Genomic DNA, 26,449 nt, shown 5'->3' with positions numbered 1-26,449 from the left:
GGTGAGGTGGGGAGGATAATGCACTGGTTCATTTTAGTGGGAGTGGAGAGAACAATAGATTGGTGCTTAGCAGAGAGTGTAGAGAACATAGCATTGGTGGTCAATTGGGGTGCGGGGGATAATGCATTGGATAATTTTAGTGGGAGAAAGGAGAGGAATGCATTGTTGCTTATATTGGTGCTCTGTGAGGATGGGGAGAACAAAGAATCGGTGCTCAGTGTGGACTTCTCTGATTCCCTCTTCCTCCTATCTGCCAGAACTATTTACTTACTGTTGAACAGGATATCAAGCCACCAGACATAGTGTCTAGTGGCCTGGAGCTGCGTGTTGGAATAGTAGTTAAAGTGCTCAGCTCCAGGACACGTCCCATATCCAATTTTGTTGAAATACCAGTAAAGTTCCACAGGATCCAGGATGGAGGGGGGTATACCCAAGTATCATCTGTGAGAAACTGACGGGGCCCAGGTGGTATTTGGTGAGGCCCAGATGTCATCTGGGAGAGACTAGTGAGGCCAAGGTTTCATCTGGGAGAGACTGGTGAGGCCAAGGTGTCATCTGGGGGAGACTGGGGAGGCCCAGGTGTCATCTGGGAGAGACTAGTGAGGCTAAGGTTTCATCTGGGAGAGACTGGTGAGGCCAAGGTGCCATCTGGGAGAGACTGGTGAGGCCAAGGTGTCATCTGGGGGAGACTGGGGAGGCCAAGGTGTCATCTGGGGGAGACTGGGGAGGCCCAGGTGTCATCTGAGAGAGACTGGTGAGGGCAATGTGCCATTTGTGATAGACTGGTGAGGCCAAGGTGTCATTTTGGTGAAGCCCAGGTATCATTAGTATCACTAATGATACCTGGGCTTCACCAAAATGACACCTGGGCCCCACAAATCTCCTACAAATGATACCTGGGCCACCCCAGTCTTTTAATAATTTAGTAAAAGACTGGGGTGGTTCAAGTATCATTTGTAGGAGATTTGTGGGGCCCAGGTGTCATCTGGAAGAGATCTTTTACTCTTAAGAATCCTTACTGAAAAAAGGTAAAGAAACTCTACTGTAGAAATTAAGTTCCGTGAAGTCAAAAGGAGCTGCCTGAAATGACATCCCAGAAACCAAGCATGACTTCCGGCTTCCATTACACAGCCATCAATGGTGATCAGACGCTCAGCACTGTCCTCGGAAATGTTTCATCAAAGTTTGCTGACTCTGGTACCCCGTGCTATAAAAACACTACAATGTCATAACATAATCCACGATGGAGAGAAGAAAACACTTACTGATCATTAATTATTGACCATTATTACTGCACTCAGTGTCAAAGGGTGTTAAATCCACCAACTACCCCAGGACAGCCACCACATTGATGGGTCACCATTATCTCCCCATGGTGCCCTAAAAAGCCCGTCAAAACTGTCTAGGCAAACAGTAAAACATGACGATGATGCCTAATGTATGTCACCTACTATGTGAACTGAAGGTGAAAGCACATTCCTTCCAGCTAAGAGGACTTGTCACCCACAAGGGTCAGACATTCCTGTAAGGGTATTGATTGGATGGTGGCATTCCATTCAATGGTACCCAATAACTGCGTTCCTTTTTCCTTCACCATCATCCCTCACCCACATCTGCACTGAGTTTCTACAGTCAAGGGAATATGTGATTTTACGAGTGATCAATAAATACATTACAACCTTTCTTACTGCAGAACATTTCTATTTGTTCTTGTATAATGGAAGACTAATTGCCTTCTACATTGATTGTAGTGTGTGACTGTGGAGGAGACATTAGAGTGTGTGACTGTGGAGGGGACATTAGGGTGTGTGACTGTGGATGGGACATTAGAGTGTGTGACTGTGGAGGAGACATTAGTGTGTGACTGCGGAGGGGACATTAGGGTGTGTGACTGCGGAGGAGACATTAGAGTGTGTGACTGTGGAGGAGACATCAGAGTGTGTGACTGCGGAGGAGACATTAGAGTGTGTGACTGAGGAGGGGACATTAGAGTGTGTGACTGTGGAGGAGACATTAGAGTGTGTGACTGTGGATGGGACATTAGAGTGTGTGACTGCAGAGGGGACATCAGAGTGTGTGACTGCGGAGGAGACATTAGAGTGTGTGACTGCGGAGGAGACATTAGAGTGTGTGACTGCGGAGGAGACATTAAAGTGTGTGACTGCGGAGGGGACATTAAAGTGTGTGACTGCGGAGGAGACATTAAAGTGTAATCTTCTCTGGTGATGTGAAAGGTTTTATGTTCTCTGAAGAGCGTTGAAGAATAACTCGGGTGTGCTATTCTATGGACCCCCTCGTGACTTATTATAGTGTTACAGTATATTGTACGGACTTCCTGGGACTTAATTTGTCCAACAATCATTTTCCACTTTTTGTTGCAATGTCAGCACTTGTTGTCTTTCTGTTAGCTTGCCTGGTTGCATTGTATTGGTCAGGATGTACTGGGTCATGTATGGTGTAGGTGGTTGGTGCACATTAGTATAGATATTTGTGTCCATGTACTTTTGTAGCTATTACTTGTATTACTATGATTATGGTATATGCACCACATCTGCTGTGTCCATTATACGGGGCTCCTACCAATCACTGTGCTGAGTTCCCAGGTCTGTACACCTGCTGTGCCCATTATGAGGTGTTCCCACCATCCATGTGCTGAGTTCCCGGGTCTGTACACACACTGTACCCATTATGAGGTGTTCCCACCATCCCTGTGCTGAGTTCCCGGGTCTGTACACACACTGTACCCATTATGAGGGCTCCCACCATCCCTGTGCTGAGTTCCCGGGTCTGTACACCTGCTGTGCCCATTATGAGGTGTCCCCACCATCCCTGTGCTGAGTTCCCGGGTCTGTACATCTGCTGTGCCCATTATGAGGGGCTCCCACCATCCCTGTGCTGAGTTCCCGGGTCTGTACACGCGCTGTGCCCATTATGAGGTGTTCCCACCATCCCTGTGCTGAGTTCCCGGGTCTGTACACCTGCTGTGCCCATTATGAGGGGTTCCCACCATCCCTGTGCTGAGTTCCCGGGTCTGTACACCCGCTGTGCCCATTATGAGTGGCTCCCACCATCACTGTGCTGAGTTGAACGTGGACGTCCATACCTCTACATGGAGCGCATGTAGCCATGGACTAGCTGTAAATAGGGCGATTGTTTATGATCGTCGGAGCGTTAACAAGCTGAATATTGAATATATTGCAGGTTACATTGGTAACAATATCGATCGATGTTCCCCAAACATTGATAACTTCTCCTCTTCATCTAGAAAAAGCCTTCGGCAGAATTTCCATCATTTCTTTCGATTTTGCTGCTTCTCGTCCAAGGAAAACAAAACATTATCTTCTGAACATAAACAGCTCTCCCCGGGTGTCTCCAATCCTGAATAGAACGTCTTATAAGAAAGAAATCCCCCCCCCCCCTCGGATATATAAAACGCTCCTACAAGGAAACTGTATCCCCCGGAGGACGTGGGAAGCCGGGGCAAACTGAACATGGGAACGGGTGTGGACTCAGAGCAGAATGGGGCCAAATAGGTTCACGCTGACCTCGGGGGTGTCACATGATCTCCATTTATAACATGACTCAGTCGTTTCAAAGAAAATCAATTCTTCCAAGGGCAGCCAAGTGGAGTCGGTCGCAGGATGGTTACACGGAATGGTCAGTGATGCTTGCAGCGTGCTCGCATATTTCTTTTCACATCCATGCAAAAAATATATACATATTTTTTGATTTTTTTTTTACAAATACAGAACATAAGAGGCAACAACAGAGGAACATAAATAGCAAGAAGTTTAAAAAAAAATGGAGATGGTTAGGGGATGATTTGTAAAGTATTCGCATGGTGTATAGCTGTGCAAAAAATGGTTGCGGCTTAGTGTTGCCACTAGAGGGAGCCGAGGAGCATAGGAAATCCTTATGCTCTTTGGTTCCCTCTAGTGGCAGCAGTGGGCTGCATAGGAAATTCCTATGCTCATCGGCCCCCTCTAATGGCAGTAGCATAGGAAATTCCTATGCTTCTCGGCTCCCTCTAGTGGCAGCAGTGAGCTGCACAGGATTCTCCTATGCTCCCTCTAGTGGTTGCAGTGGGCAGCATAGGAAATTCCTATGCTTCTCGGCTCCCTCTAGTGGCAGCAGTGAGCTGCACAGGATTCTCCTATGCTCCCTCTAGTGGTTGCAGTGGGCAGCATAGGAAATTCCTATGCTTCTTGGCTCCCTCTAGTGGCAGCAGTGAGCTGCACAGGAATCTCCTATGCTCCTTGGCTTCATCTAGTGGTAGCAGTGGGCTACACTGGAAATTCCTATTCTCCTCAGCTCCCTCTAGTGGTAGCAATGAGCTGCACAGGAATCTCCTATTCTCCTCAGCTCCCTCTAGTGGCAGCAGTGAGCTGCATAGGAAAATCCTCTGCTCTTTGGCTCCCTCTAGTGGCAGCAGTGAGCTGCACAGGAATCTCCTATGCTCCTTGGCTCCCTCTAGTGGTAGCAGTGGGCTACACTGGAAATTTCTATTCTCCTCAGCTCCCTCTAGTGGTAGCAGTGAGCTGTATAGGAAATTCCTCTGCTCCTAGGCTCCCTCTAGTGGCAGTAATGCAACTCATTTGGATCCTAATGGCTTGCTTCTTTGCAGCCCACAATACCTAGTTCTACTGGGTATGTTGGGCGGTGTAGCATCATTAGACCTGTCACTGGGGTAGTGTCACTATTGTTCTCCCAGGTCGCCGACAATGGTCACTAGAATCAACAGTTCCTTAGCAGGGACCTCCTGCCAGACAGTGGCAGCACAAGGAACCAATCAGTTGTGTTGACAAGGGACATGCTGATTGAAGGAGAAAGCAGAGTGACCTAGAGATGGCCTCATCAGTCTGCTGCTTCTCTATCCAAAGTCCAGTTACAGGTTGGGGGTGGGACAAGATCTCTAAATGTCCCTTATCTGCCAAAATCAGGTCTCTTGCCCAGCCAGACAGGGGCAGGCAGTACAAGGAACCAATCAGGTGTGCCGAAGTGCTGTCAAGGGACATGCTGATAGGAGGTGAAAGCAGAGTGACCAAGAGATGACCTCATCAGTCTACTGCTTCTCCTTTCGCTGTCCAGTCACAGGTTGAGGGAAGGACCAGCCCTCTAAGTGTTCCTTATCTGCAAAAATCGGATCTCTTGCCCAGCCAGACAGGGGCAGCACAGGAACCAATCAGGTGTGCTGAAATGCTCATGTGCTGTTAAGGGACCTGCTGATAGGAGGAGAAAGCCGATTGAGCCAGGAGGAAACCTCATCAGTCTGCTGCTTCTCCTTTCGCTGTCCAGTCACAGGTAGGGGGAGGGACAAATGTTTCTTATCTGGTCACCTGCCCAGCCAGACAGGGCTGCGCGATGTTACAGTGCTGTGTAAATCTCAGGTCTGGATGGACAGAAATGTGATTCCTTTGTCTGGAGTTCGGCTTTAAGGTGCAAAAACCATTAAAAAATGTCATGTGCATAGTTTTGTATTTCTCCATACAAGTCAGAAAACAGAATTCCCAAATGTCCTTCTGTAACCAGCGAGATGTAAGAGGAAGCAGATGCTGCGTGTAGATGCTCCATATTTATCTATTTAGTCTTTCATTAAATGATGTGCGCGGAGGACGGCGACACGCGGCGTGATTCTAATTAGTCAGAATGAAGGCCGGATGTCGATGGTTTCACAATGTGACAGACGCAGAATCTCCTCCCCGTCAGATTTTCTTTGTCGCAGGCGAATCAATCCCCAAAAAAACTTTCTAAGCGGATCCTTCATCAAACTTCCTGCCGGGCCGGCTGGATCCGGTGTTCTATCAAAGTTTGTGACTGCGTTAGCATGTGTGACCGGTCACGTGGTCACACATTGTTAAGGGAGAACTATGAGGTCAGGGCTTTTCCCCATAGTTCCCCTCAGGGTCACGGGAGGACACAAACTAGCGTCCTCCTGTCACCCTAGGCTCAGTATATAGGGAGCTACAGCTCGCAGTATACTGAGAGCCTCGGAGCCACATTGCTGTTGAGATCCACCCAGCTGCAGGATTGACAGCTGGATCTGCCTATCCAGAGGCCGAGCCAGCTGTGCCCGCCCCCTCCTCTGTCCGTTCAGCCAGTCAGCGCTGGCGGATCGCACATGGGAGGGGGGGAATCCCTGCGGGGAGCCGTGAGTGACAGTCACGGCTCTCCGCAGGGAGATGATCGAGAAGTGAGCGAGCGACGGTATGTGTTCTCTCACTGCCCGATCTATTGAGCCGACGTGTCACAGTTTCATTGTCACAGGTCGTATTATGAGGCTGAGTAAAAATCACTCGCCTCATAGTTCTCCTTTAACATAATCCCGCCCAGTGGAATGAAGCAGTAGGTGAAGCATTCAAACGCTTTCTCAGCTGTTCCAGGGCAGATTGGCATCGCAGATGGTATGTGCAGGAGAACCGATCTGCCCCGGAACAGCTGATCGGTCCTGAAATGTCACTTCTATCCGACTTTGTGACTGCGACCTCACATTATTATTATTATTGAGGATTTATATGGCGCCAACAATTTGCGCAGCGCTTAACAATATAAGGAAGACATTACAATCACAATTCAAGACAAGATGGTAAGGAGGGCCCTGCCCCTGAGGGCTTACAATCTAAGAGGGAGGGGCCAGTGATACATGTGGAGGTAGCTGTGTGGGGATGAATTGTTTGAGAACGTGATGGTTGAGTGGTTAGGTTGAGGTGGGAGAGGCTTCCCTGGAGAGATGAGTCTTAATGGATCACCTAAAGGCAGTCAGGGTGGGAGATAGATAGACAGGTTGGGGTAAAGAGTTCCAGAGGATGGGAGAGACTCTAGTGAAGTCCTGGAGGCGAGCATGGGAGGAGATGACGAGGGAGCTGGAAAGCAGGAGGTCATTTGAAGAGCGGAGGGGACGGTTAGGTTGATACTTTGAAACCAGGTTTGAGATGTAGCCGGGGGCGGAGCTGTGGATGGCTTTGTAAGTGGTTGTTTCACAGAGTCCGTTAGAAGTGAGATTTCAGGACCGATCAGCTGTTCCAGGGCAGATCAATTCTCCTGCACATACCATCTGCGATGCCGATCTGCCCTGGAACAGCTGAGAAATCGTTGGAATTCTTCACCTTTTGGCGGTCACGTATTCCACCGCCAAAAAACTGGGCGGGATTATGTTAAAATGTGTGACCACGTGACCGGTCACACATTGTAACGTAGTCACAAACTTTGATAGGACACTGTCCTTGTAGGAGGAACGTTTCACAGACTGACAAACATTGCTGCAAATAGGAGGACCATCCAGCCAGGACTGTGCAAGGCTAGGACTTCAAGGGGGTCTATTGATGAAAACATTCGCAGAGCCTTTCCTCCTCCAAAACTCTGTGCACGTTCGTCCTTTGCGAACGGAGGCAAAAAGAACGTTATCAGTATATTTTCTATAGAAGTCGAATTTAACATCAGGAAAATACCAAATGATGGCCACTAGATGGAGCTGAGGAGCACAGGAAATAAATGCATGTTAGTAAGGAGATACAAGGTTACGATTCAAGAGACCCCCGGAGGTAATGAGCATATAAATGTAACCATTGATACTACAGGACTTCCCAGCTCCGAAAAGGAAATCCAACTGCATGCCGCAAGGTTTCACAAGGCAGCTCGTACAGCACCACAAAGTCCCGCCTTAGGTCCGCCCCACTAAGATGCTTCTCACCCAATCGTGGGCTTAATCGTAGAGATAATGATGGACCAAGGTGGACAATATGAACATGTTTATATCTCTACGATAAAGCCTGTGACTGGGTGAAATGCGTAAGCGAGGGGCGGACCTAAGGCACCTAATGACTTTGTGATGCCGTCTAACCTGGAATGAAAAGATTTCCAGTAAAGCTTGCAGTCTGCAGACGGATTTCTTTTCGGAGTGGGGGTTGCGTATTCTGTAGCCAGTGGGTACACGTTGCTTTACCCGCCTGGCGTCATTGCTACTATAGGGATAGCAATAGTTACATTTATATGCTCATTCTCTCCAGCATTCTCTGGAATTGTAGCTTTGTATCTCGTTACTAAAGGGTATTTACTTCCTATGATCCCCAGCTCAATCTAGTGGCTGTAATGTGGTATTTCCCCCCCTTCAATCTGTTCTGTATGAATGAACCTACTGAAGAACATTCGACCAGAAGAGAAATTACATTAAGAACAAGCGCATCTTACTTCCAGGACCCAATGAGAAGCACTTCTTACTTCCGGGAGCTAATGAGAAGCGCTTCTTACTTCCGGGAGCCAATGAGAAGCGCTTCTTACTTCCGGGACCCAATGAGAAGCTCTTCTTACTTCCAGGAGCCAATGAGAAGCACTTCTTACTTCCGGGAGCTAATGAGAAGCGCTTCTTACTTCCGGGAGCCAATGAGAAGCGCTTCTTACTTCCGGGACCCAATGAGAAGCTCTTCTTACTTCCGGGAGCCAATGAGAAGCGCTTCTTACTTCCGGGACCCAATGAGAAGCGCTTCTTACTTCCAGGACCCAATGAGAAGCACTTCTTACTTCCGGGAGCTAATGAGAAGCGCTTCTTACTTCCGGGAGCCAATGAGAAGCGCTTCTTACTTCCGGGACCCAATGAGAAGCTCTTCTTACTTCCGGGACCCAATGAGAAGCACTTCTTACTTCCGGGAGCTAATGAGAAGCGCTTCTTATTTCTGGAAGCCAATGAGAAGCGCTTCTTACTTCCGGGACCCAATGAGAAGCTCTTCTTACTTCCGGGACCCAATGAGAAGCTCTTCTTACTTCCTGGACCCAATGAAAAGCTCTTCTTACTTCCGGGACCCAATAAGAAGCTCTTCTTACTTCCGGGACCCAATAAGAAGCTCTTCTTACTTCCAGGACCCAATGAAAAGCTCTTCTTAGTTCCAGGACCCAATGAGAAGCTCTTCTTAGTTCCGGGACCCAATGAGAAGCGCTTCTTACTGTCAGGACCCAATGAGAAGTGCTTCTTACTTCCAGACCCAATGGGAAGCGCATCTAACTTACGGGGCCACAATAAGAAGCTCGTCTTACTTCCAGGACCCAATGAAAAGCTCTTCTTACTGCCAGGACCCAATGAGAAGCGCTTCTTACTGCTAGGACCCAATGGGAAGCGCATCTAACTTATGGGGCCACAATAAGAAGCTCTTCTTACTTCCAGGACCCAATGAAAAGCTCTTCTTACTTACGGGACCCAATAAGAAGCTCTTCTTACTTCCGGGACCCAATGAGAAGCTCTTTTCTTTCTTCCGGGACCCAATGAGAAGCGCTTCTTACTGCCAGGACCCAATGAGAAGCGCTTCTTACTGCTAGGACCCAATGAGAAGCGCATCTAACTTACGGGGCCACAATGAGAAGCTCTTCTTACTTCCAGGACCCAATGAGAAGCGCTTCTTACTGCCAGGACCCAATGAGAAGCGCTTCTTACTGCTAGGACCCAATGGGAAACGCATCTAACTTACGGGGCCACAATGAGAAGCTCTTCTTACTTCCGGGACCCAATGAGAAGCGCTTCTTACTGCCAGGACCCAATGAGAAGCGCTTCTTACTGCTAGGACCCAATGGGAAGCGCATCTAACTTACGGGGCCACAATGAGAAGCTCTTCTTACTTCCAGGACCCAATGAGAAGCTCTTCTTCTGGGATCAATGAAAAGTTTTTCATACTTCCATACTACAAAGTGAACTTACCCTTTAAGAGAGATACATTCAATGATGTATGAGTTCAGCGGTAACGTGCGTCGCCATGGCCGCGGGGCACGGTGAGTATCTTTTACAAACCCAACACAAATGCAAATGGCAAAATCTAAAAGTGCAAAACACATTTTAAAAAAACAGCTGAATTCTATAAACTAAAAATGGGCGACGCTCATCTGCGGGGGGCCCCGTGTCAGTGTGTCAGGGACAACTTCCTATCCAAGCCCTTCCAAAAACATTTCCAGCCACATGCCTGATATTTTTAGAACGCTTCCCAGGAAATGGACTAAATCCTGTCAACTTGTTGACAAGACACTGGAACAGGAAATAATAGGAGATGAGGGGGAACTTTGTTCTCTGGTAAATAACTTGTTTGCCTTTGTTGTCACTCAGCATTCTGGAGAAAGATGGGTGTAGCGGTTCCGATCGGAACTAACAAAGAGTTGTTTTAAAGGTCAACCCCGGGCACAAAAACTTTCCTTTAAATATATTCCTCAATAGCCACAAAGGATATAAATCCACTCTGTGCGCACCGAATGCCTTTGCAAAGCCAAATATGACCTTGTTAAAGTAGTAGAGGTATCATCACTGTGCTGTACAAGGCCTGTGCAGGGAGCAGAGATGTGGGAGGAACCCAGCAGTCCCCACTCACTACAGGCTGGATGCAGAAAACTGCAGGAGGGGGCGGAGACAAGACCAGTCACCCTGCACAAGAAGAGAGAGCAGCAGTGAGTGGTCTTTATTAAAGGAGGGGGCGGAGACAAGACCAGTCACCCTGGAGAGAGAGCAGCAGTGAGTGGTCTTTATTACAGGAGGGGGCGTAGACAAGACCAGTCACCCTGCACAAGGAGAGAGAGCAGCAGTGAACGGTCTTTAATACAGGAAGCTCCAAGCCTCACACTTAGCTGAGTTCCTGGATCTGTACACCTGCTGTGCCCATTAGGAGGGGCTCCTACCATCTCTGTGCTCAGTTCCTGGATCTGTACACCTGCTGTGCCCATTATGAGGGGCTCCTACCATCTCTGTGCTCAGTTCCTGGATCTGTACACCTGCTGTGCCCATTATGAGGGGCTCCTACCATCTCTGGGCTCAGTTCCTGGGCCTGTACACCTGCTGTGCCCATTATGAGGAGCTCCCACCATCCCTGTGCTGAGTTCTCAAGTCTGTAAATCTGCTGTGCCCATTATGAGGGACTCCCACCATCCCTGTGCTGAGTTCCTGGGTCTGTACATTTGCTGTGCCCATTATGAGGGGTCCCCACCATCCCTACATTGAGTTCCCAAGTCTGTACACCTGCTGTGCCCATTATGAGAGGCTCCCACCATCCCTGTGCTGAGTTCCCGGGTCTGTACACCCACTGTGCCCATTATGAGGGGCCCCCACCATCCCTTGGCTGAGTTCCCGGGTCTGTACACCCACTGTGCCCATTATGAGGGGCCCCCACCATCCCTTGGCTGAGTTCCCGGGTCTGTACACCAGCTGTGCCCATTATGAGGGACTCCTACCATCCCTTTGCTGAGTACCCGGGGCTGTACACCTGCTGAGCCCATTATGAGGAGCTCCCACCATCCCTGTGCTGAGTACCCGAGGCTGTACACCTGCTGAGCCCATTCTTTCATAGGGAGGTGGCTCGGTTATTCACTCCTTCAAACTACTCATACTATTGGGTGCAGTGAGTCAGCTGACCGTGGAAAAGGCTATATAATGAATTATAGGTTGTCTCCTATTTCTGGTGGTGAACCTGCCTAGTCTAAGACCAAAAGTTTAGGTAGAAACGTTTATATATGAACTTTATTAATCTCATGGAGTCATTGCGCACCCATGGTAGTGGCGGACATGAACCTTATCCCTAATCACCACCTGTTGTAATAGGAAATTAACCTTTATCTGCTCTTTACTAGCCATGGAGGTAAACAATGAAATGTGGTTGGGTGTCTGTAGCCGGACTTGTTTTGTTAGGGAAATCTGTGAAGATGACCCTCAGGCTGCCATGTTACCAGGAAGCAGCAGTTGATATTCCTCGTGGCAAACTTGTGACTACAGTTTGGTGAAGACTCTTTTCTGTTCCATCATGACTGCCCCCTGTGTACAAAGCCAGCTCCATAAAGACATGGTGTGGTTTGGTGTGGAGGAACTTGAGTGGCCTGCACTGACCCCTGACCTCAACCCTACTGAATACCTTTGGGATAAATTGGAACAGCAGTTGCAAGCCAGGTCGTCTCATCCAACATCAGTACCTGACCTCAACCCTACTGAACAGCTTTGGGATGAATTGGAGCGGCGATTACAAGCCCGGTCTCTCCATCCAAAAGCAGTACCTGACCTTGCAAATCTCCACAGATAAATCTTGTGGAGAGACTTCCCAGAAGAGCGGAGGCCATTATAGACATGAGAGGCAACACCAAGGTTTTGAAATAGGCAGAGGCGCCCCGAGGCAGGGTAATACCCTGTGCGGGTACCGGGTGACACCCGCAGTGACGTAATCACGTACGTGCGTGACTCCACGCGCTGTACCGCTGTTACCTGCCAGCGGCCATCTTGGTGATGGACGCTGGCAGAGAGAGGCGGGGACGTTCACCCAGTGGGATAAGGTATGCCGCCGGGGGTCCCCTCCTCTCTTGAGCAACTGTCGAGCTCTCAGTCCATTACCGAGTGCCCAACTTTTCAGAGGGGGTGAGACCAAAATGACTGCCAGTCATTTTCGTCTCACCCCCTCCAATGGTGTCACCCAGGTGCGGGCCGCACCCACCTTGTGACGCCACTGGAAATAGGTTGTCTAACAGGCTCATAAAGAAGTGAAGGTCAGGTGTCCAATAATGGCCATATAGTGTATGATGAGGAAGGGCCCCCTGAATGCTGGGTTGTCAAGCCAGTTTTAGCTTTCAAGGGTGGCAAGTCAAAGCTCCTAACTCCTCTACTTACACATATATAGGAGGCTGCTTTTTCCATGGCTCCAGGTCCAGTCTCTAGGAGGGTCACATCACACTCCTGAGTCCCATGAGACACAGGGGCTTAGGTGGCGTGGCAGCTGCGCCAGAGGAACCTGCTTGGCCAACTCCCTTGTGTTACCCACTGTCACTAAACCACCACACACTCCTGCCCCCAGCCGGCTGCTACAATGAGTTCCCAAAGTGTAGGCCACACACTCTTCACCAGAAAGTAGGGACTATGGACTATGACTAGTTCCGTAGCCATGGTCAGTCCACTTCAGATTTATGCCTACTGGAGGGAGTGCTTGCTTAATAGAGTTTCCAGCTGAATTAGATAGACTTCCCCCTTGGGCAAGGAACAAATGCATTCCCCTAAGGGGAACACCAAGAATCTGGGAAAACTACATCTTGCTGGTTGTGGCCCCATCTCCATTACGAGGGCCCAAAAGAGGTTCACTTTCTCTTGGCTTCCTACCAATAAGAGCCCTGGGAAGATTCCTCCCTGCTATACAATATATACCCTCTAGCTTGCAAAAAAGAGACCTCTGCAGGAAAACTAAGGGTACCATACCCCCTGCAACCCAACACACAGTAACAGGGGCTTACAAGCTGGAGTTCTGCTTAATATTCATTGGTGAATTGTAGTCAGCCAGTCTGATCAGCAGCTGTCCAGTCTGGAGACCTCTCACCATCCCTCTTCTGCAGTTCTGCAACCAGGAAACCATCTAGAAGAGTCTCGGAGTGTGTGTGTGGGCTGTAATTGGCTGAGCACCACCTCAGCTGTTATGTCTAACATGTCTGGGGTTCTTGCAGACGATGTTGAGCTTCTCCAGGACGGGACGCATCCCAACCGCCTCCGTCTAGCCTTAAAGAGGCGACCAGCTCCGATAGCATACTTCTATTTATCTTTATCCATAATTGGAAGCAGAAAGCCTCGCCGTGCCACGTCTGGGTCAGCGACGGCCTGTCCCAATGGCTTCCCAGACAGCAGGTATTAGAAGGAAAACAGGATTTACAGGGGAAAGCGTATCTAAACATAACGCATCAGATCTGTCCAACTTTAACGGCTTCATGAGCCGCCGAGCAGAACTGACCAGCTTTATGTAAAAGAGGATTTCTGGAACTTCAGACAAAGAGAAATCGGACTGTGAACATTGAGTGAGTGTTATACCGCAGCACACATAACGCATATACACTGAGTGGCCAGATTATTATGACCACCTGACGTTTGTAGGCAAATTAGCTATAATTTGGCGCTGAAGTTGCTAGAGGGCCAGACCATTATAAATAGGGAAGCAGGTTGGTTACCACGACAGTAGAAGTGATTTGTTTCTGAAGATACGGGGAAACAACGCGATGTAACAGCCTTTGAACGCGGGATGATTGTTGGCGCTCGGAGCCATGGAGCGAGTATCAGCAAAACAGCAGAATTCATTAAATGTTCAGGAGCAGCTGTTGTTAAAGTGTTTAAAGACTGGACTGTCAGCCGAAAATCTGGGTCTGAGCGTGCAAATTGTGGCCGTCAGCGACTAGTCAATGTTAGGGCAGAACGGGGGAGGGGCAAGACTGGTACAAGACAACAGAAGGGCAACAGTGCCGTGTCAGATTCCTCGCATCACCTTTCATCATCTCGTGGAGTCACGAGGTGGCCCAATGAAGTACTGATGAACTGGGTGGTCATAATAATCTGGCCGCTCAGTGTATGTGGACCATCTGTACACTGCGACAAAAAAAGCAAACAAAACAAAAAACGCACTGAAGGTGCAGTACAACCAGCACTGTGGTTTCAAAATAAATAGGCTACCTTACAGCAACGCATGTTAAAGTGTGAAACAGGGTATGTATAGGGTTGCCACCTGTCCAGGATTCACCCGGACAGCAGGGGCGTCCCGAGGCTGGGTGACACCCGGAGTGGAGACAGAGTGACACCCCTCTGTGACGTCATTGCGCATGCGTGTGGCATTGCCGCGCGCGATGTCATCGCGCATGCGCCGTTGTCTTGACACCTGCCAGCGGCCATCTTGGTGATGGACGCCAGCAGAGAGAGCAGGGGACTTTCACCCGGCGGGATGAGGTATGCTGCCAGGTCCCCTCCTCTCTCCTGACACTGGCGGGCTCTCGGTCTGTGACCAAGTGCCCGGCTTTTCATAGGGGGTGACACCAAAATGACTGTCAGTCATTTTGGTGTCACCCCTGCAATGGAGGCACCCGGGTGCGGGTTGCACCCGGGTGCGGGCCGCACCCCCCTTGTGACGCCACTGCTGGACAGTCCGGGTTTTGAATGCTGTGTCCAGGTTTCATGGCAGCAGAAACCCGGACACAAGATGTCAGGCAGACAGGGGCAACCAAAATTAAGATAGGGCTACTGGCACCCCACTGGAAATAGTCTCAACCGTGATATTTACATATGAATGGGCGGCGCTATTTGCATATGAATAAGCCACGACTCCTTCTCCCCAAAAAAATGTCCGTGCGTCACTAGAGTGTTCGGGTTTCGCTTGGAGAAAAGGTGGCAACCCTAGGTATGTGCAGTAATGCACCGCACGTCTCAAATGGCACTTTATCAGCCTCAATTGTGCTACTAAAATGGATAACTGATAATCGATATCAATAACCTCTGATCAATAAACAGACGGAACACATGAATCCCTATGGAGGGAGCTACACAAGCAGCATGTACAGTAGCAATCAATGTCACATGACAGCACACGGCTCCGATCATGTGCGACTGATTGCTACAAGATGTATGATACTCGCATTGCTTACTCCATAGGGAGTCATTTTTGACATGTGTTCAGTGATCAATTGCTTCTCCTGGCGATCAATTGTTGAAATTTTAGTAACATGTCCGAGCTAATATAAAGCTGTGTAGCTCTTGTCTAAGGGCCCCTTCACACTATTGCATTGTACTAATGGCATTTAACTGTGTGTTTAGCGCACACTATCGCAGCTAATGCATGGTACCGTGCAGCACCCCTGCTAAATACAATAGTCCAGTGGGGGGAATGTTCCCATCCATGCTGCTCAGGGTGGATGGGCGAATCAAGCATTTTATTTGCGTTCAGACCCATAGGGCTCGCTTTGCCCATCAAGTGTATGGCCGGCTGAAAGTTTGATTCACCCATCCAGTATATGGCCATTGGCCAGTTAAAAGTTCTACTTACTATCCAATGTATGGCCAGTTGAATGTTCTATTCGCCCTTCCAGCATATAACCGGTTAAAAGTTCTTTTGGCCCATCCAGTGTATGGACAGTGAAAAGTTCTTTTGGCCCATCCAGTGTATGGCCGGTTGAAGGTTTGATTCACCCATCCAGTGTATGGCCCGTTGAAGGTTTGATTCACCCATCCAGTGTATGGCCGGTTGAAGGTTTGATTCACCCATCCAGTGTATGGCCGGTTGAAGGTTTGATTCACCCATCCAGTGTATGGCCGGTTGAAGGTTTGATTCACCCATCCAGTGTATGGCCGGTTGACAGTTCTATTCGCCCATCCAATGTATGGCTGGTTAAATGTTCGATTCACACATCCAGTTTATGTCTGGTTGCAGGTTCGATTCACCCATTCAGTGTATGGCCAGTTGAAAGTTCGATTCACCCATACAGTGTATTGCTGGTTGAACGTTCCATTCACCCATCCAGTGTCTGGCCAGCTTAAAAGTTGAAAAAAATTAGCTCTCAGTCGGCCCCTGAAGTCCAGCGCCCTCTTCCTCACACCTGATTCTTCACAGGGCTTCCAATCATCACCACCGCCATCTTGCATTCAGGATCCAGCAGTCACTTCCTTATCACTCACAACCGCCCCTATTGCTCATACGGGACATCACAGTCTGCAGGGATACAATCCTCTTGGGATGTGTGACGTGATCCCCGGAGGATGTGGGCGGGTTGAGGGTACATCATGCTCACCTAGGAGAGGAAGTGGAAGCAAGTACCTGCAGAAAAAGGTACTCCCCCCCCCCCACCCCCAAATATAACAGGAAGGGGGAAGATCAGGGGGAAGGTAAGTTGTGTACCTCAGTGCAGGGATGTGAACAATCTGTGCCTTGCATTAAAAAAACTGCATCATGCAGCATCTTTGTAGCACGGCCTTCTTAATGTACCGCTCATGTGCTACCGCAACACTCAGGTGTGAATGGGCCCCGCCTCTGGGAGGTACGATGGCCAGTTCACCCTCCGTCTCTGCACATTGCTACAATGACTCGTTTTCCTGCCGCGATGACCATATAAAGTCACATCGAGGAAGTAACAAACCTGATTTTATAAAATGTATCAAAGTGTCTTTCGCAGTCGGTTTGTGCCTTGTAACGCGTCGCGGGCCGCTCCGCCGGGCCAGGACTATTTCCAGCACAGTGATTTGTACTTTCAAAGGCTCGGCGGCTTCGACCCTCCTCAGTGAGCAGGAACGGCTCCAAGCCTGGCTCTTGGCGAAGACGCGGCACATGATGAACTCGCTGTAATGAGCGGAAAGTGAGGGGAGGGGAGATCTGTATCTCAAGATCAGCACGGAACCTTATAATACAACAAAAGGGGGCGACTGCACATTAAAGTGGACCTGTCATGTTAAAATTAGAAAAGCTCATCCAGCTTAAGTGCACGGCGGTCATTTTCCACGTCTGACCTGCGTTTATCCAGAAGGATCTGTCTGAATTTAGAACTGGAACTACATTGATTGAATCTGTTTTAGTAAATGCAGCATCTCCTATTCCTGGGGTAGGCAACCTCAGCCCTCCAGTTGTGGTGGAACTACAACCCCCATGAGGCATTGCAAGACTCTGCACGGCCACCTATAGGCATGATAGGCATTATAGTTTCATCACAGCTGGAGTGCCTGAGGTTGACCATCCCCTGCAACAGAGGGCTAGCAACCTCAGCTCTCCAGCTGTGGTGCAACTACAACTGCCATGAGGCATTGCAAGACTCTGACAGCCACAGGCATGACTCCTAGAGGCATGATAGGAGTTGTGGTTTTATCACAGCTGGAGTGCCTGAGGTTGCCTATCCCCTGCTACAGAGGGCCGCTTGAACCTTGCATCATAATTCACTTATGCTCCATGTAAATGGTGTAAGGCTTCTATATGGAGAGTGCATGAGCAAGAAACTGTCACCGTGCTCCCAGCAGCCAATCAGAACCCTTGCGTCATTTTCATCCCTGCACGGCAGAAACGACCAATGCAAGCTCACGGTTTCTGTGGCCGATAAAAAAATGTCGTTACTATACTTTTCATGCAAAAGCCGAGTGTGGTCCAAGGGGGCCAGACAGCTAACATCTGGCAGAGGTCACATGACAGGTCCACTTTAAGGAGGCGTCCTCGCTGTCACTCGGACTTCTTCTTGTGAGGTACCATTGTGCTCTGACTCACACACAAGGCGAGAGGACTTTTCCCATTGTACATCTGCTCCCAGCTGACCAAATCCGTATTGTCTGGATTAACAACCGCTAAATATTTACAGCAGGCAGGCGGAAGAAATTACATAATAGACTAGAAATGTATCAATGCCTAGCAACGGGACATCCCATCCACTGTTAATTATACTCATTATCCTCAGCATGAAACCATCAGGAAAATGGACCTCCTTCACAATGAAAGCTGACATCCGGCCTTCACTTCAGTCTTATATCTGACCTCCGGCCTTCCCTTCAGCCTGGCACAGCTGTACCGACTCCTCTCCTGGACTGAAATGGCTTCCTCTGATTGTATTGCACACTGCGAGCTCCTCACAATGTACAATAGAAGCTGCAGCAAATCAGACAGAGCCCGTCTTATCAGCACAGATTATGGGTGATAGTGCGGGACAGGATGTTGAATGTATGAAGTCCAGCCGGTGAGACAACCATGGCTGCCCCATAGATACTGTGGAGAAATAAGTGTAGCTACTAGCGATAAGAATGACACACTTCTTGTCCCTTGCTGGCTACTAGTGATGAGAATAACATACTTCCTGTCCTTTCGTGGCTACTAGTGATGAGAATAACACGCTTCCTGTTCCTTTCTGGCTACTAGTAATGAGAATAACACACTTCCTGTTCCTTCCTGGCTACTAGTGATGTGAATAACACATTTCCTGTACCTTCCTGGCTACTAGTGATGAGAATAACACACTTCCTGTTCCTTCCTGGCTACTAGTGATGTGAATAACACACTTCCTGTCCCTTCCTGGCTACTAGTGGTGAGAATAACACACTTCCTGTTCCTTCGTGGCTACTAGCAATGATAATAACACACTTCCTGTCCCTTTCTGGCTACTAGTAATGAGAATAAACACACTTCCTGTCCCTTCCTGGCAACTAGTAATGAGAATAACACACTTCCTGTTCCTTCCTGGCTACTAGTGATGTGAATAACACACTTCCTGTTCCTTCCTGGCTACTAGTGATGGGAATAACACACTTCCTGTTCCTTCGTGGCTACTAGTGATGGGAATAACACACTTCCTGTTCCTTTCATGGCTACTAGTAATGAGAATAACACACTTCCTGTCCCTTTCTGGCTACTATTGATGGGAATAACATACTTCCTGTCTCTTTGTGGCTACTAGTGATGAGAATAACACACTTCCTGTCCCTTCCTGGCTACTAGTGATGGGAATAACACACTTCCTGTCTCTTTCTGGCTACTAGTGATGATAATAACATACTTCCTGTTCCTTTGTGGCTACTAGTGATGAGAATAACATACTTCCTGTTCCTTTGTGGCTACTAGTGATGAGAATAACATACTTCCTGTCCCTTCGTGGCTACTAGTGAGGAGAATAACTTGTACCCACGAAGGGACAGGAAGTGTGTTATTCTCATTACTAGTAGCCATGAAGGGACAGGAAGTGTTTTATTCTCATTACTAGTAGCCACGAAGGGACAGGAAGTATGTTATTCTCATCACTAGTAGCTGCGAAGGGACAGGAAGTGTGTTATTCTCATTACTAGTAGCCATGAAGGGACAGGAAGTGTTTTATTCTCATTACTAGTAGCCACGAAGGGACAGGAAGTATGTTATTCTCATCACTAGTAGCTGCGAAGGGACAGGAAGTGTGTTATTCTCATTACTAGTAGCCATGAAGGGACAGGAAGTGTTTTATTCTCATTACTAGTAGCCACGAAGGGACAGGAAGTATGTTATTCTCATCACTAGTAGCTGCGAAGGGACAGGGAGTGCGTTATTCTCATCACTAGTAGCCACGAAGGAACAGGAAGTATGTTATTCTCATCACTAGTAGCCACGAAGGGACAGGAAGTGTGCTATTCTCATCACTAGTAGCTGCAAAGGGACAGGAAGTGTGTTATTCTCATCACTAGTAGCTGCAAATTGACAGGAAGTGTGTTTTTCTCATTACTAGTAGCCACAAAGGGACAGGAAGTGTGTTATTAGGAAAACTAATGCGGCCACCACAGGACCACCAAGCTGCAATGTAGGCCATTATTGTATTTGGGGTTAGATACACTTTAAGAAGCCTCTACTATGCATTCATTAAATGGAGGGTCCCTTCTACACCCCCCTCCCCCACCCATAACCTGTCTGGTTGCACTTAATACTTTGAAACATATAAAACATTTCTAAACAGGATTTTCTAAATGGAAAAAAACAGCCGAATGTCCCCGTAAAACATTTGTGACAACCTGCCAATTTCATCTCTCCCGTCCCTCCGAAGACCTGGCTGAGACAATGGCGGTCTCGCACATCAGCTACGTGCGGGAACATACGGGGCCCCGGCGCTGTCCTCCCAGCTAATGGGAATCACTGACCTGTATATTAATTCTAACAAGCTGTGAAAAGCTTGCTCGTCTCCGAGCGGGGAGAGAATCAGGCCAGCGCGGTCCGACATAATGCACATATGAGTGCACTTATCGGAGAAAGCCTGTCATTAAATAACTGCTACATGGGCAGTGTCTCATCTGATGGACGGGACGGAGGGGGGAGCTGTTTGATTATTTTGCGGCATCTCTCTGATGTGTAAAACAAGGGCAGCGAGTACAGTACATAGACTGCACGTGGTTCCTGGTATTTGTGTATCTGCATCTGCGCCACACCAACCCCATTAGACACGGTTGAAGTGGATTAATTCATCTGCATTGATACATCCTCAACGGTATAAAACCCCTTCACAGTATACAGTAACAGCATACTTTATATTAAAGGGCATCTCTGGTCCAAAACTAATAATAAATATATACACTGATTGGCCAGATTATTATGACCACCTGACGTTTGTAGGCAAATTAGCAATAATTTGGCGCTGAAGTTGCTAGAGGGCCAGACCATTATAAATAGGGAAGCGGGTTGGTTACCACGACAGTAGAAGTGATTTGTTTCTGAAGATACGGGGAAACAACGCAATGTAACAGCCTTTGAACGTGGGATGATTGTTGGCGCTCGGAGCCATGGAGCGAGTATCAACAAAACAGCAGAATTCGTTAAATGTTCAAGAGCCGCTGTTGTTAAAGTGTTTAAAGACTGGACTGTCAGCCGAAAATCTGGGTCTGAGCGTGCGAATTGTGGCCGTCAGCGACTAGTCAATGTTAGGGCAGAACGGAGAGTGACAAGACTGGTACAAGACAACAGAAGGGCAACAGTGCCGTGTCAGATTCCTCGCATCACCTTTCATCATCCCGTGGAGTCACGAGGCGGCCCAACGAAGTACTGATGGGGTGGTCATAATAATCTGGCCACTCAGTGTATATCTATACTCATTTCCCAGAAGTTCTATCCCACTTCTAATAACCAGATCTACCTAGAAGTTTATACACTTGAAGATACCCATAGGATGGACTCACTCAATGCAATGACACCAATTGCACTTCCTGGTGTCATCACTCCCACAGAGCCGGCCTTCTGAACTACAACTCAGTGTCTGAACAATGTAACATCATCAGTGCTTGCTGGAAGCAATGCATGATGGAAGATGTAGTCTTGAGATACTGAGATTGTGTCACATCAAGCAGCAAGGAAAAGGATGTAAAGCACACTGGGAATCCAGGAAGTTGTTGAAAGTGATGGGCAGACAGAAGATGCTTGAGATGATGTCATCAGACTGCTGCAAGCAGGAGGAAGCATTCCCTCAGTCTCCTCTCCCCCCAGTGATTATCAGTCTATTGCAGGCAGGAGGAAGCATTTCCTCAGTCTCCCCTCCCCCAGTGATCAGTCTGCTGCAGGCAGGAGGAAGCATTTCCTCAGTCTCCTCTCCCCCAGTGATCAGACTACAACATTGTAACTTTGTAGCAAGTCACAAGGTGAGAGACTGCAGCAGGGGCCGACCTGTGTCAGACATTTGTAAGCATAGCCAAGAACTACACGGGCAGAGGATTAACATGGCTGCATCATCTCTGAGCCGTCATCTCAGTCCAGAAAATAGATGGTGACCCTAGCTGATGCCTGGACAAAGATGGCGCCATGCCTCTGGAGAACAGATGACGGCATTGTCAGGGGGAGTACTGTGATCTCTGTGAGAAGTAATACATGGCTGGAAGTTAGCAGGCATCCATCAATCGTGAAAACACATATCTGATGCTTGGGCCACCATATGGAGCATTTCAAAGGAAGCAGTGAAAACCATGAATGAGCTGCTAATCGTATCCATCAAATCAAAGAAACACCATGAAAGCCTGAAGAATCAAGTTTGCCCCTCACATGTAGGGGGGGGGGGTCTCTGAATCTGTACTGCAATATAATTAATTAGATTCAACTTCCAAAGCAGGTTTGAATCTGATAGGTTGCCGCTGGTATGTGAGGTGTTCTGTATTGGAGATGTCTGCAGTGCTCGGTGAGATGATTCCTCTTTACTGGCGTGCTAAATCTCTTAGTTAGCCTATACCTCTTCTTGTTATATACTTGTAGCCCCCATCATCTTCTGTGAGGTGGCTACTAGACATTTAGTGATAGCCGGGGCTGTAGTCAGCCTGGTTGGATGATAGTGGCATTCATCTGGTTAATTCCAGGTGTCAGGTATTGATTGTACCCCCCTGGGTGGAGTGTGACTCTGCTGTATTGTGGGACAGCCAATGAGGGGCACTGCATGTACAGTACAGCAGCTAATCACTGGGTTTCTCTCAACCAGTGTTGCATCCTGGGATAGGGTCCATATACTGGAGGGAATGGCCATGTGCTCAGACTAGTCGGGACCAGCCATGGATTAGGGCTGGATGCTGTCCGGCCACGCCCAAGGCTAGGTCTAAGGCATGGGGGTGGGCAGAGGCTGGAGTGTGGGAAGAGTTTCCCCAAGCCTCCAGTATGGAGCAGGCCTGTGTTGTTTGCCAGAGGAGGAGAACCAGAGAAGCTGATGGCTACTGGAGGTGCCTGGAACAGAGAAAACCTCTAGAGCTTGGCTGGTGTCTCTCCTGCTGAGGATCTGTACTCATCTCCAGCTCATCTGTTACTCCAATTACTATTCGCTGTATCACCAATGGATCTACACTGAGATGCTAAAAAGGGTCTGGTGAGTCTGGAGTCTATGTCTGTACTATCCTGGATGTCTAGGACCCCTATACCCTCTCTCCCCAGTGAAGATGTATAATAAAAAAGTTATTCAGCATTTTACTTCTGGAGTGGACATCAGCTTTGTGGGCACTAGAAGAGGGAGGTTAATTGCTAATGGGGCAACTGAAGACCAAATCCCCTAGGCAACTAGTGATGATGGCCCGGTTATTCCAGCGGCTCCTTAGGGGATGAGCGCTACATACTATATGGTCAAGGGTTTGTGGACCCCTGACCATCACACCTACTATATGGCCAAAAGCATGTGAAGACCCCTTCATATGTTTGAGTTCAGTTCTTTCCAGTGTTAATTGTACAATATACAAAGACATTCTAGACAATTGAGCACTTCCAACCTTGTGACAACAGTTTGGTGAAGGCCCTTTTCTGTTCCAGCATGACTGTGCACAAAGCCAGCTCCATAAAGACATAGTTTGATGGGTTTAGTGTGGAGGAACTAAAGAGGTCTTCACAGAGTCCTGAGCTCAACTCTACTGTACAACTTTGGGATGAATTGGAATGCCAATTGTTAACCAGATCATCTCATCCAACATGAGGCACAACTTCCCACGGGCACACTCCAAAATATTGAGGAAAGCCTTCCCAGAAGAATGGAGGCGATATCTCTGCTTGATAATACACTATATTGCCAAATGTATGTGGACAACCCTCCAAAGGACTTAGATCAGGTGTTTTAAGTGAAGGGTATTGTTAATGCTACAGCATACAAAGACATTTTAGACATTTGTGTGCTTCCATCCTTGTGACAACAGTTTGGTGACTGTCCCATGTGCACAAAGCCAGCTCCATAAAGACACGGTTTGATGGGTTGGGTGTGGAGGAACTCAAGAGGCCTTCACAGAGCTCTGAGAATAACCTTAGTGAATGCCTTTGGGATCAATTGAAATGCCAATTGTGAGCCAAGTCTTCTCATCCAACTTCAGTTCCCGACTTCACAAATGCTGCTTTGGCTGACTGGGCACAAATTCCCACAGACACTCCAAAATTTTGTGGAAAGTCTTCTAAGAAGAGTGGGATGGGATGGGAGCAACTCACTATTACTGTCCATGGTTTTGGAATGGGATGTCCGACAAGGTCATAGAGTTGTACTTTGGGCCGCATAGTTTATCTACTGCCATGTTATCCAACCACCTATTTTACAGCTGAACATTTAAACATGAAGCATGTCCATAGGGGAGCTGGGAAGCCACATTTCACATGCACCGCGCCATGTGATAAAACACTGGTAATCTTGTGAAGCTACGGACAGATCAGCCTCGAGCTATCTCATGCAGGAAATGGGAGTTTACAAGAGGAGAGGAAAAAATAATAAAGAAGACAAACACCAGCTATATAAAAAAAAGGAAACACTGGGAACAGAACGCATATAAAAAGTGAATGTGTTAAACTTATTTTAACACAGTAGAAAAGTCTTGAACATTAAAGTGAACCTGTAATTTTCCCTAATGGTTGACCTATTAGCCAACCCCAACTCCCCAACCCTACTAAAGATACTTCACTGTGCTACCCGCCAAACCGCTCAGGTGTAATGCTCGGCACTGCCAGGGATGAGGAAGTATGCAAGTATGTCCCATGATCCAGCACAAGCAATGCACATATGGATGGAGCTCCATCACAGCACAGCAGCTGCCATCCGTTCCATTGCAGTGCGACTTGAGTCGCGACTTAGTGATCGAGGACAAATGTGGGTCCTGAAGTTACACAGGTTGAGAACCACTGGTGTAGAGGAACTTGAGTGACCTTCACAGAGCCCTGACCTCAACCCTACTGAAGACCTTTGGGATGAGCTAGAACGCCAACCACGGGCCAGGTCTTCTCATCCAACATCAGTACCCGACCTCACAAATGTTCCTTAAGCTTAACAGGCACTAATTCCCACATAGGCACACTCAAAAATCTGGTGGAAAGCCTTCCCAGAAAAGTGGAGATTGTTACAACCACAAAGGGAAGGGAAAGGCAACTTCATATCAACGCCCATGGTTTTGGAATTGAATGTCCAACAAGCTGACATAGCTGTGATAGCCAGGTGTCCATAGATCATTTCTGAACCTGTTACATTGCCTTAAACGGTTCGCTTTAACACTGTTTTCCACTTACCTGTGCCTTCGTCGGACTGGTTGAATCCACAGATCTGACATATGCTCCGGACCCACTTGTTCATTTCTTCTTCGGTCTCGGCCACCAGGTAGAAGGTGCGGTCGCTGGTCTTTATGTCGAAGACGTAGCTGTCCTGCAGCTCTTTCTTGTTGAAGGTCAGCCCGGAGTCGACCTGCTCGCAGCAGCTCAGGTTGATCACCCGGATGGGCTTCTTGGAGTGGTCATTCTTGTAGTATTCCAGGACGTCGGGATCTCCGCTCATGCGCCCGCTCCGGAGGATAAACCACCTCTTCTTCCATGCCTGGTGAAAGAGATTCACAGTCAGTGATGCTGGAGGGTTTAGGCTACAGGGTAACTAAAGTGAGAGATTGGCTTGGTATGTCCTTTAGGCCGTTGGGTGCCAGCAAACACTCAGCCACAGCCAGTGGGAATCCAAGTCATGGAAGAGCCCTGGAGATGAGTAGGCCCAACAACTTATTTTTTAGTGACACACTTTTTCAGTGATATATTGAAGTTTTTAGGAAGCTATGTACCCACCACCAGCCCTGAACTAACTGTGTCACACAGAGAAGCACAGAGATCCAATGATGGTGTCGCTGGGTCTAAAATAAGGTACAGTATGTAATTAAAATGAAAAGGTTTAATTTATAAATGTATGTCTATGTCCCTTTGGGGAATTCTTGCTTCACTTCCTGTCTCAAGATGCAACAGGAAGTGAGAGTAGATGTCTCCAAAGGAAGGGAAATCGTTTCTTAGACAATTGTTGGAAGAAGTGTTCCCATTGGAAGGTTCCCACTCTAACTTTGGGATTTTATCTCACTTTCAGTCCCGGGCACTTTACTGCGCCTGGGCACTTTCTAGAAGGAAATACAAAAAAGAAGCAGATTCACACGAAAGCATAGAACAAAAGCACTGACATCACATTCTGTGAATAAGTATTTCACTTTTGTTCCTATTCCATGTTTTCGATCTATGGCTCTTCCACCGCAGACCCAACACATGGCACACAGGGTTCACCGGCCATCTGTCTTCCTCTCCAGTCAGGTTATTATTTCAGCGTATAGAAGACACAAAGAATGTGAATAATGTGCCGCTGACAGATAATGTCACCGATGGACCGATGGCACAAAAAAACAACCTGAAGACCCGTAAACCAGTCCGGGGCCCATAAAGAGGGGGTGGGGTGGGGGTGTTAGAGGGAAGAGGATGGTCACGTGCCAATCTAATGTCCCTTCATGGCTTGACTGCTGAGA

The 26,449-nt window shown here is 48.1% G+C and overlaps 1 protein-coding gene across 1 annotated transcript in view; it reads right to left on the bottom strand.

Annotated features, from left to right (window-relative positions):
• Positions 1-25,491, bottom strand: part of GAB2 (GRB2 associated binding protein 2) — a 47,780-nt gene extending 22,289 nt beyond the window's left edge. Inside the window, exon 1 of the mRNA XM_018565714.1 lies at positions 25,197-25,491. Coding sequence (XP_018421216.1) covers positions 25,197-25,458 — 262 coding nt within the window. The 5' untranslated portion in view covers positions 25,459-25,491. The remainder of the gene's footprint in view (positions 1-25,196) is intronic.
• Positions 25,492-26,449: the final 958 nt, after the last annotated feature.

This window comes from Nanorana parkeri, unplaced genomic scaffold (assembly GCF_000935625.1).
Source record: "Nanorana parkeri isolate BGI_ZX_2015 unplaced genomic scaffold, ASM93562v1 scaffold879, whole genome shotgun sequence".
In the NCBI taxonomy this organism is placed as follows: Eukaryota; Metazoa; Chordata; class Amphibia; order Anura; family Dicroglossidae; genus Nanorana; species Nanorana parkeri.
This window is presented reverse-complemented; position numbering and strand designations above follow the sequence as displayed.